Below are 12,584 nucleotides of genomic sequence, written 5' to 3'. Positions count from 1 at the left end.
AGATAGGTAATCTTCAAATACTTCAATGACCTACAGAATATGGCATTTAAAATACTTTTAAAATTTAGACTTTCTGGACAGTGAGACATGTCTGCTCCTGGCAGCACCAATTTACTTCAGAGAGGAAGATGGGCATTGAAGACACTTCATATGGAATTTATCTTCACCTTGGCAAAAACAGCCATTTGGGCAAGAAACTGTTCTTGCCTGGATTGCTTGATCGACCGGATGTGCAGGACCCATAGAAAGGTGACCACTAAACTTTGCTTGACAAAATGGTCCTTCAGGTTCCTGCTTCGCAGAGGAAACTGCCAGACATTCTACAGGACACTGAGAGAAGTGACCAAGAGACTCTAGCCCTGTAGGCTGAAGACAAATGCCCCAACTTTACAAAGGAACATTAGGTGACTGTCCAGGCTGCCAGCTGTCTCTGTCTGCCCTGCAAGACTCCTGAAAAATGCTTGCATCCTTCTCCCGGTTCTCAGGTAATATTATATCCTTCTGAGGTCTTTGATGTGGTTGAAGGCTAGATAGTTATAATTTCCTCAGTTATGATAAAAGATAAGTTAGATATAAAACCTTAGACTCACAAATATAAGATAGATAGGATATCTTCTTTAATATTGTAACTGTAATTCTTGCTTGATGATTGTTTTGTTATATGTAATTGTACTATGTAAAAGTTAAAACCTTCCTTAAAAAAAGAAAAGGGGAAGTGCTGTGGATATCGCTCTGTGTAAATAAAGTTCTGATTGGCCAGTGGCTAGGCAGGAAGTATAGGCGGGACAAGAGAGAAGAGAATTCTGGGAAGTAGAAGGCTGGAGGAGACACCGCCAGCCGCCGCCATGGAAAGCAACATGTAAAGACACCGGTAAGCCACAAGCCATGTGACAAAGTATAGACTAACAGAAATGGGTTAATTTAAGATAGAAGAAGCAGATAACAAGAAGCCTGCCACAGCCATACAGTTTCTAAACAATGTAAGTTTCTGTGTGCTTTCTTGGTTGGATCTGAGTGACTGTGGGACTGGTGGGTAAGAGAGATTTGTCCTGACTGTGGACCAGGAAGGGAAACTCTAACTACAAATTTCTTTTGGAAACATCACTTACAACCATACATGACCTCCTCCTGAGATTCAGCATTGATCCATGTAATGCTGAGGTGCTCCTGACCTAATAACAAAGTTCCAGTTCCTAAAGGTTCTACCATGTCAGCACTGTAACTCTGGACACCGACCTCGAGCACGTGGGCCTTGAGGCACAGGTCAAACAGTGGCATGTGCATTTCCTGCTATCAACATGCCAGACTTTTTCTAGGAATATAGAGATAGAAATTTCTGAGGGAAATTTTGCTAGACATTGAAATTTATTTCCTCAAGATATTCTACTTTATTGTAGGGAATATGAGTATATGTTTGCAGACATTTTCAAAATCTTTCAGTGATTGCAGTGTGTTTTTTCCTATTGAAATTTTTACATGTTCCTGAATATCTTCAATATTCTTGCTTTTAATGCTTTGTCATTTTTATATTCTGAAAATACCATCACCCAAATTTGTACTCATGTTGTACTTAAGTCATATATAGAGGAAAAATGCTTTTTAAAGTCTCAATGTTTATGATTACTCATTTTGTAACTCTATACAGCAGCTTTCAAATTTATTCCATTAAGAACAAGGGTCACTATTACAGTTTTGAGGAAGGTACAGCACAGTGAGTTCTTCTCCAGGCTAAAAGCTAAAGAAAGCTTCACTAAGAATTAGGACATGGAGAAAGGTGTTGGCATGTGAAGATCCCAGAGCTAAGGAAACTCAGTAGAGGTTTTGGAACTATGTCAAATTTTAGTGCTGTGTGATATTTGACTTCTAATTGACAAACACTTGAGTTCATTGTTAAAGTTAGCACTGTTCATTACTAGAAAAGGTCATCCAAAAAATACATTCGCTGATATATTTATGGTGAGCAGGATGAAAAAGGAGAATTAATTTTTCATTCAGACTACAGAAATCAAAATAGTGAGTATGATACTCTAAACTTGGTGTATTGTATTACTTTAGGTTCATTATTTAAAAAGAGATGAAATTATTTAGACCTTTGGTGCAACATGATTGCTGAACTTTACAACCTTGATTTTATTGATAAAATTATTGTGCTAATGTGTGTCTTTCCTTTTTCCAGCTTATCTGGCATCTTGATATTAGAGAGTTGGACAAAACATTTAAGTGAAAGAAAGATCAGAAGCCATATCCTATGCTCAAGACAGGAGCATGGACACTATCTGTGGGGTGCATTTCTTCTATCAACCTGAACTGACAAATATATGATTATTAAAATTATGTGTACAGAGTAGCACTTTAAAGTAATACTTATAGGAAATGGAAAAGAGATGTTTATTACTCATGTTTGTGTTTTTAAAAAGCACGTATTTTAGAAATTCTAATAATATTAGTGGAATAAACATGCTTTTCATAGTTATGAAACGAAGCCAAGATAGATGTGGTGGCCAGACAAGATTCCTTGGTACTCAAAGCTTCAACATGTGAAAGCTCGTTCACTGTGCTTCTTTTTATCCACCTGTGCTATCTTTTTCATTAACCTTTCTGACTGTCCTCATTCCACTGCCAAAACTAAAGTGCTCTGAATTAATTAACCTCTTTAAAGTCATTAATAAACAAATTATATGCTAATCTTGGTGCTTCAGGATAAATCCAAAGGAGGCATCAATGATGTCTTATTAGCAAATGAGTGAGAAATATTTTATTTTTATGAACAGCTAAGGGAAAGACAGACAACTGTTATAAATAGTATAGTCAATTTGAATTTCATCTAAGCTGTTTTTTGAATGATATACAGTCCATCTAAGACTCATTATATAATATGAAAACTTTCAGTTATAGACAATTTCATATGGGCATACACTTGCTATAAGCTGAGTTCATACTGTGCTGTTAGCTACTTCATGACAATAACTATTTCCGTGCAGGTTTAACATGTGGTGGCTGCTGAGTACAATGTGCCTTGTCCATGTGTTTGGAAAGATATCTTGTTTATCTGCAATAAATATGAATCCTGAATCCCACATGAACGTTGTAAGCTACTCTTATCACTAATAAAATTACATACATTTGCTTTATCTCTATGCATTTCATTCATCTTTTCTGAATCATTGTATCTCTTACAATCTGAACATTTACCAGGAGTGATGACTTCATTCCAAGAGGAAATTCTATTTTAAGAATCATGAAACACCACTGAGTATTAAAAAAAGTCATGAAACTCATTACTGTGTGTTTTCTCTCCTAGAGTGAGATTATTATCTACTGGGGTTATCCAAGCGAAGAGTATGAGGTTGTGACTGAAGATGGTTACATCCTCCCAATTAACCGTATTCCTCATGGGAAAAACAACACAAATGGTTCAGGTAAGATCTGAGTGAGGTAAATATTGAAGCATCCTGAGTAAATGACACTCTAAGCAATGACTTCCTAAATAGTTACCTTCAAATTGAGTAATTTCAAAAGAGCAATTGGACCTCCTTGACTCCCATAGTTAAAGTTGGGGACTTAATGGAGCCTGGTTTCCATTTGTCACTATGAAGACTGAGATCCTGTAGGAAAGACTATTCTTTTGCACAGTTGAATATTGATTAATGTTGACTGACATCATAAGTGAAATGAATTCTTAGCACATCCCTGTTCGGTGGCTTCAAAATCTTTTCAGTTCCATTGTGATTATTTGAAATTTGTTGCTTTCATGTTCAATAGACACTAATGTAAAAACATTTTCATGATTGTTTTTGCAGCCCCAAAGATAGTAGTATTTTGTCAGCATGGCTTATTTTCAACTGCTGGTGTGTGGGTTTCCAATCCCCCCGACAATAGTCTGGCCTTCATTCTAGCAGATGCTGGTTATGATGTATGGATGGGAAACAGCAGAGGAAATACCTGGGCAAAGAAACACTTGTACCTAGACCCAAACTCTAAAGAATTTTGGGCTTTTAGGTAGGAAAAAATTCCATGTAACTTTACTTTTGCCTTAAAAGAATGTCAAATATTTTAATGGTTGAATGAATTTGTGGAACTAGATTGAAGGCATTTCACTTGGGGTAATATTTTAGAAGATTGATTTGGATGACATAGTTTAGGACTTTATGTATTATGGTTAATATGCTTAATAATTATAATAAAATTCTAATTTTAATCCTATTTTGTTACTCTTAAAATACTAATTGTTTTTCTAATCAATCCACTTATTTTAAGAATTATGCCTCTCTCTCTGTTTTTCTCCCCCCTGCCCCCCCCACCGTGTGTGTGTGTGTGTACAAATGCTTCAGTGTGTATTTGGAGGCCAGAAAACAAGGCTCTCTTCTTCAACCACGTTAATACTGGTGATTAAACTCAGGACAACTGGTTTGGTAAAAAGTGCCTTTGTTCAGTGCGTCATTTCACAGGCCTCATCCATGTCTTTATATAATTTTTTATTGAAGTAAATTTGATATATTTACACATTAAAACATGGCTGGAGAGATGGCTCAGAGGTTGAGTACTAGGTGCTCTTCCAGAGGTCCTGAGTTCAAGCATCTGTAATGAGATCTGGTGCCCTCTTCTGCCCTGCAGGCATACATGCAGGCAAAACACTGTATACATAATAAATAAATAAATAAATAAATAAATAAATAAATAAATAAATAAATAATAAGTCTTAAAAAAACATTAAAACAATGATTTGGAAAATGTAGAAGTACACATACAGCCATCCTCCATTACTTTTTACTTTGAGTGTGTATCCTGACTTGTGTGAGTGTGTGCGTGTGTGTATGTGTGTGTGTGTGTGTATACATGCTTGTGTGTATAATATATGTGTATATTCATGTCCATGTGTTTGTGTGAGGATCAGAGCACAAATTCAGGTGTCATTCCTTAGGCACACTGTCCAGCCTTGAAATCACTAAGTAAAAAAGGCTGGCTTGTTAGCCAAACGCCTATGATATGTGTATTTCTGCCTCTACATTGCTGGAATTTCAGGCACAGACCAGCATACCTGACTATTTTATTTTAGGTGGGTCCTGCAGATCAAACTCTGACCTCAATTGCTTTCAAAATTGAGCTACCTCCTCAGCCTGATGCTATTGATGTTTTGTGATTGGAAAGAGTAACAGGCAAGGGGGTAAAAGTACATATGAGTACTTTGGGTCACAGAGTACTAGAATATCTCCTGGAGTTTATTCTTATCAATTTGTTTAAACAAGTTCCTTCACATTTACATCATTGTACCTCTAACAACCTTTCCCTTTCCCTCTCCCATTCATTCATTCATTCATTCATTCTCTCTCTCTCTCTCTCTCTCTCTCTCTCTCTCTCTCTCTCGGATTGGGGGAGATTTTATGACTTGCTTCCCAATCTTAAATAATATGATGTTCATATGGAGAACCTAGGATTATACAAATTTGGCTCTAGAGCAAAGGTGCTCTGAATTAGTCTAACTATTTATTCACTGTGTACAAAGCAATACTAGCTTAATTCTGTGCCATGTGTACAGTTGTAGAAATATATCATGAGAAATCTGTGGACATGGAGAAATGATGCTTATAAGGTGGTGCCATAGTAAATATGCAAGGAATAATTGATTATTGATACAATTTGTGAGTTATGTCTCCCTCCATATAGACTCAATAAAGACATCATTTGAAACAGAAACTATTTACTTATTGGTTAATAATTGGATCACATTTTGTCCATTTTTTCCATGCAGTTATGATGAAATGATAAAATACGACCTTCCAGCTACCATTAATTTCATCCTGAAGAAAACAGGACAAAAGCAGATTTACTATGTTGGACATTCTCAAGGCACTCTTATCGGTATGCTAAAATTTTATCCCGAAGAATAAAAATATATATATGCATAATTTGGAACTGTTTGCAAAATGAAGACAAGCTTTTTGACAGCTGATAACAATTGTAACCTGCTTTTAAAACATCAAATGTTGAAACTATAGTTTCTAACACACAAGATATTTAAATGAAGTGCATGTGCAAGATACCTCTAATTTCTCTTTAGCCAGAATTTCTGAGACTAGTGACTCACTGAGTGTGTGTTATTCCTCATACGGCATTGTACATGTGGAATATTGGTGTGTCAATTCTGCTTAGGAAAAGTTTTATGAGTCCAGCTTCACTGAGCTCTTAAGCTGTACTGTCTTGGCCATTTCTCAACAGCTTTTACTGGTATTGTTTGAGCCTGTACAAAGTATATATTTTCAAACAAAATGTAACAGAGGACAGATGGTTCCAACTGTCTGACTGCCACAGAAGTATTTCTAATTCGTGTATTTGTTCAGTTCATGGTGTGATAGATGACTGATAGACAAATTGGTTGTACACAGATAAGTAGATGGATTTGTAGATATGTGCTCACCTGCACAGGTGAGCCAGACATGACACAGGGAGGACTTGTGAGGACAGAAATGACAGAGATCATAAAATCAATACGTGACCTTTTGGGGGTGTGTCTTCTCTAAGATTTAGGGAAGAGTTGTTTTGTTTTTGTTTTGTAAAGAGTGCTGAGCAGATCCTTAAATATGGTCAGTCTGGCTACTCAAATATGTGAGCCAACAGCCAGTAAATAATAAGCAGAACAACTCACAGACAGGGAGGGAGAAAGAAGCAAATTGAATGGAATTTAAAACTCTAAAGTCATAGCACTCTGGTAAGCAAGCTAAGGGAAATCTGCAAGGCCAATTTTAAATATCTGACAAAGAGCAGCCATAAGCTCTGTAGAATAGCCTAACCATCCAGACAATTTAAAGGAGGAGGGAACAGAAGCAAAATAACCTCTTTTTATTTCTTTCAGCTCTGGGGGCATTTGCAACAAATCAACAACTTGCTGAAAAGATTAAAAAATCTTTTTTACTGGCTCCAGTTGCTACTGTTCAATATATCAAAGGTACCGGACGCCTTCCATCTTACTTCACTCCAAAGGCTTTTAAGGTGTGTGGTGAACTCAAAGTGGTGGCATACTTCAAAATTAGCTTGTTAAAGAAGAGATCTGCCTGCACAGTGCAGTGCTCACTCACCTGGATAGCCTCACTTGAATGGCCTCAGTGACTCTCACCTCAAATTTGGGGAGCCTGAGTATTGCCTTATGCACTTTCTCTAGGATGATTGTGTTTTTGTTCTATCTATACATGCTTCTCACTGACTTAATTTTTCATTTTTGATAATTTCATACATTAATGATGTTAGTGTCAGTGTTTTTATAGTTTTTCTCTTTTAAAACTTTTTGTGTGGACCTGTTTTCATATTATAAGCATACACCAAAATTTCCACATCCTGTTTAATTTAGCAAGCCTGCCAGTCATTAACACTGAGTAACTTCTCTACAAGGTAGAAACAGAAACACTGCTGACAAACCATAATGCTCATGATTCTCAGAAGTTTGTATTCAATTGAAACTGATTTTTTTTTAAAAAAAAAAAAAGTCTAGTACATTTTATAGGATGCTTCTTCTCAAATTATGTACTGGATGTCATAATAATAAACTAAGCCAATCTACCCTTCGGTAACATGCTATAGCTTTGTTTCGTGGCTTTCACTCCCCATAAACTTTGTGCTTTCTACTACACAAAACACGTTCCCAGACTAAAAGCTGCTCTTCAAATTTGTCAATTTCAGCTCATTTTTGGTGAAAAGGAGTTTTTACCCACTGCTGCTTTCAGTAAGCTGTCCGGATACACATGCAATGTTATGGTAATCAATACCGCATGTGCTGCTTTATTAGGATCACTGGGTGGATATTCTCCAGGGCAACTAAATAAGGTATGTGATGTTTTCTTTCAAATTCATTGTTTTTTTCATGCAGATGAGATAACAAGTCTATATGGAAATTAATCTTGAATTCATTCAGTATGATCTGTGTTAAAGTCAAGATGTGCTTTGCATACAATTCCCAAGTTATCCACATAGAAAATCTGGTATACACCACATATAAATGAATAACTGGGTGTCATGTATGGATGAGTTTCTTCTTTTTCTTCTACTCACTTTGGTTTAATGCATCTGCTGTCACTCATCTGTAACTCATCATCAGTTCAACACTTCTGTTTCAGAACTAAGGATATTTCCACGGAGACTATCATATAAAATATGAATCATTAAGAAAACAAAATTCTTTAAGAGAAGACAAGTAAATAAACTGGCTCATATTTTTGTTAATAGCTAAACTATGCTTAATCTTTGGCCTTCATAGTATGTTACATTCTTTGAACAATTTGACATCAAAATCCACAAAATACATGTTTATAGTGATTCTTAAGACAACTAGAGTTTGGGTTGCTTCATCCAGCCTTAATATGAGGGGAGGTGCTTAGTCTTGTTGCCTTGATCTGTCCTGTTTGGCTGATATCCCTGGGAGGCCTTCCCTTTTCTGAAAGGAAACAGGAGGCGTAGATCTGGTGGGAAGGAGATGTCAGGGATTGTACTAGGAGGAAAGGAGGGAATTTAGCCAGGATATAATACATAAGAGAAGAATGAATGAATGAATGAATGAATGAATGAATGAATAAATAAATATATAAATAAATAAATAAATAAATAAATAAATAAATAAATAAATAAAATTAGACTCAACTCTCTTGAGAAGCTCACATTCAACCACTGGTTTGTGCATGAAATCTACTTAATAAAACTCAGTGGTGAGCCATGAAGTCACAGGCATACAAGTAATGTTATGTGACTTGAGAAGATTGTATTTATATATTTAGGAATATGTAATATCAATTAAGGAAGATAGAGGTAATGAATGTGAGAGGGAGCAAAGCAGGGGTATATGGTAGGGGTTAGAGAACCAAGAAAGGGGGAAATCATGTAATTGTATTATAATTTCAAAAAATGTTTAAAATCAAAACAAGAATATTTAGATTCTCCACCATGGTCAAAGTCCAGTCTTTCCTTGGAAACTGATTGGAGATATACTGTATGAGTGTTCTGTGTGCATGTATATCTGTGCACCATTTGGTGCACATAGGGTCATTGAATACCCAGGAACTAGAGCCATGGACAGTTGTGAGCAACCATATAAATGCTGAGAAATTGAATATGGATCCTTTGCAAGAACAGCAAATACTCATAACCACTTAGCCCTTCCTCCAGCCCTTGAAGACATGTTTTTATGGGAGCAATACCGTCTCGGTATTTTTGAAAAGTCTGTTTCTGTGGAAGGAAACTAAATACTGACAAATATATGTGGTGTCTGACTTTCTTCCAGAGCCGCATTGATGTGTATATAACACACAGTCTAGCAGGAACATCAGTTCAAACTCTTCTACATTATGCTCAGGTACAATTTTTTAAAATATGTCTTTCTTTTCTTCTGCTTTTGAAATTCTCCTCCTTTATAAGTTTCAGAAAATCTCTCTCCAGTTGGCTTTGTGGTCAGGGTATTACATCCCTGCAACAAGAATCTTAAAAGGTCTTATTAAGAGAAAATCTGGAGCCAGATATTGGGGTAAAAGATAAAATATCAGAGAAGCAGAGCAAGCCAGTCACAAGTTCTTACCTCTATGAAATCCTCAGTCTAAAGAGAGTAAATTCTTGTTTCCTCATGCTTTGTATACCTTTCTGTGTCCTGCCATAGTACTTTCTGGGATTAAAGGTGTGTGCTACCACTGCCTGACCTCTATATCTAATTTAGTGGCTGGCTCTGTCCTCTGAACCCCAGGTAAACTTTTATTGGGGTACACAATATATCACCACACATCCCTTTTGTTACATTAAAAGGAGTATATCAGTAAATAGGACCTTTGTAGGAAAATGTGATAAAAGCACAATAGTTGTATCATTTTATTCTCAAAGAAAATGGCTTTCTATTCCAAGAGGTAAATCTATATACAAACATTTTATGTCAAATTAGCACTAGTTTTAGTAATTAATTTTACAGATTGGTGCAAGATGAGAACTGTAGATGCCCTTAAGGTCTATGAGTAAAGTGTGATAGCTCTTCTATCTACTTATTCAGAAGAATCCCGTGTGACTGTGAAGACACTCTACATAGAAGGAGGTCTTCATACTAGTGTCATTTGACAGGAGGTAAACTGGTACCTGCATATAGGGAGCAAACCATCTTATAAGGATTTCTTAATTATGTTCTAACATACACTTTTTAAATCCTATAAATAAACATAACCTTTGCATAAAATTTGTCTTCACTGACATGGCAAATTTTATTCTATTAGCCCATTATCAATAAATCAGTATGTGTCACATCCTAAGAAATGCCTCTTTACAATGCATTGCTGACAAAATCCTATTCCAGATTCTGCAACTCTCTTTAACATTTCCAGTTTGTTTATGTTACTTACTTTTGATCACTATAATTCTTATTTTTTCTACATTTAGATACAGAGATTAGGCAACACCTATTTTAATATTTTTGAAAATTCTTATGTAATTTTACAGAACAACTATTTAAATGAAATTATATACAAAGAATACAAATTTTGTTACATATAAAATATTAATGCAAATAATAACCCACTAACACTGAAGTATATTTTGAATTCATTTGAATTATAGAGCAGTAAAGAAACTTTTACAAGTAGTAATTTGAGATTTCATATGATTGAATTTTCTAATAAGCATTAATTCAGATTCTTGTAATTAAAAACATTTTATAATTAAAATATTTATAAGTTGAGATTTACTACATACTAGTAAAACTAAATATAGCATAAAATTATGCATCAATTTTGCATACTTAGGTAATTAAGCTTTTTCTTTCATGGATGATATATTGTCATCTTCTTATGAGCTTTTCCGGCTGTGGAGTATGTATGAAATGATACATTTTAAATAATATTAAAATGTTCGCAAAGTATATTTTATTTGAGGTGTTATAAAAGTAAGTTTATGTTTTTGATGGTCTTCTTATAAATATTCATATAGTGTGTAATTTTCTAGGACTATAATTTAGTAACCATTGATCAGACAGTACATACCATTAAGACAGAAAATGTACTGGGCTTAATCAGAGCCAATGTGTCATTATTGTAAAATGAGGTAATAAAACTCAATAACTTGCCAGTCAGTGGTAGCACATGCCTTTAATCCCAGCACTCGGGAGGCAGAGCCAGGCGGATCTCTGTGAGTTCAAGGCCAGCCTGGGCTACCAAGTGAGTTCCAGGAAAGGTGCAAAGCTACACAGAGAAACCCTGTCTCAATAAATAAATAAATAAATAACCTCAATAACTTCTGATTCTATTATAATATAAGCCTTTGTAAGTAATAGTATGTTTTATCTTTATTTAAGGCAATTAATGAAGGGATATTTAAGGCTTATAATTGGGGAAGTCCAGCTCTAAATATGCTACACTACAATCAGGTAAGTCTTTTTATCCAGTTTTAAATGATATGACCCTTACAAAAAGCATACAGTATAAGAAATCTAACGAAAGCCCTCTTTTGAATATGGGCACATTTATTTTTCTTAGGAAGGTGGACTGCACAGAACTTTCAGAGGACTAAAAACAAATAGTGTTATCATTTATAAGTTAATACTGTGAAAAACAATATCGTATCTATTATGTCATTTTAATGTCACAAAATTATATGGGATTTATCATTTAATCATATAGTCATTTCACATGTAAAGAACCAAGGTTCAGAGGATATAGGACTTACATGATTTCAAAACTGAGTAACAGTCCACTACAGTCTTTGTGAGGTGACACATCCTGGTAACCTCAGAATTAAGAATGCTGACAGCAGAGGATTCTGACAAGAAGAATTCAGACTAGGATGGAACAGAAAAGTTAGAAAGTAGCTGTGACCAAAACTAAAGTAAATAAATATATAAAAAATAAAGTTAAATTATTTCCTGACAAAGGCTGAGATCATCAGTAATTTTTATGGACATAAGAAGCACATCACTATTATTAGCCTGTCAAGAAAGAGAATAACTCATCAATAGTATTACATTTTTCTGTTAAGCTCTTTATTATTTTCCATTAGACAACTCCTCCGTTATACAATGTGGAAGCCATGAATGTTCAAACTGCCTTGTGGAGTGGTGGAAATGACTTTTTGGCTGATCCAAAAGATGTTGCAAATTTGAAATCCAAAATCTCTAACTTTATTTACGATAAAATTATTCCTGAATTTAGTCATCTTGATTTTATAGTGGGAATAAATGCTAATCATGAGGTTTCTGAGGAAATTTTAAAACTTATTGATGAATCTAAGTGAGACTGAAATTTTGCTTTAGTTTTCAAATGTTTTTCAAACCCTTCTGAAAGTTTCTTGCTTTTGTAAGTGCAAATATCATTTTTCTTGACACTTTTCTTCTTATCTATTATTTTTAAGCTATTACTTCATTTATAAATCATTTGTATTAGTGAAATATTATGAACATTGAGAAAATAAATCATTTTGTGACTGTTTCTTAATTGATGTAAGTTTTTAAAAATAGTTTGACATGCGCATTCTTGAAGAGAAGGCCTCTTTTTTATTTGAGGTAATAAAATCCTAAAACCCTGATGCAGGAAGAGGCCAGGCCAATAGTGTGATATCAGATAGTATGCTGTCTGGAGAGC

General features: G+C 34.9%; 1 protein-coding gene across 1 annotated transcript; it reads left to right on the top strand.

Annotated features, from left to right (window-relative positions):
• The first annotated feature begins 2,988 nt into the window (after window positions 1-2,988).
• LOC118578129 (tear acid lipase-like protein) lies at window positions 2,989-12,237 on the top strand. The gene is made up of 9 exons (XM_036178805.1): window positions 2,989-3,087; window positions 3,302-3,419; window positions 3,801-3,999; window positions 5,750-5,859; window positions 6,851-6,987; window positions 7,672-7,815; window positions 9,263-9,334; window positions 11,303-11,374; window positions 12,004-12,237. The coding sequence occupies exons 1-9, from the start codon at window positions 2,989-2,991 to the stop codon at window positions 12,235-12,237; spliced, it is 1,185 nt and encodes a 394-aa protein (XP_036034698.1).
• Window positions 12,238-12,584: the final 347 nt, after the last annotated feature.

The sequence above is a fragment of the Onychomys torridus genome, chromosome 1 (genome assembly GCF_903995425.1).
Source record: "Onychomys torridus chromosome 1, mOncTor1.1, whole genome shotgun sequence".
NCBI lineage: Eukaryota > Metazoa > Chordata > Mammalia > Rodentia > Cricetidae > Onychomys > Onychomys torridus.
This window is presented reverse-complemented; position numbering and strand designations above follow the sequence as displayed.

Bases quoted from the DNA above. Each gene is read 5' to 3' on its own strand.
- LOC118578129 (XM_036178805.1), top strand. From the start codon at position 2,989: ATGTGGTGGCTGCTGAGTACAATGTGCCTTGTCCATGTGTTTGGAAAG. The intron at 6,988-7,671 runs GTGTGTGGTGAA...TGTCAATTTCAG, and splicing joins TCACTCCAAAGGCTTTTAAG to CTCATTTTTGGTGAAAAGGA. The intron at 11,375-12,003 runs GTAAGTCTTTTT...ATTTTCCATTAG, and splicing joins ATATGCTACACTACAATCAG to ACAACTCCTCCGTTATACAA.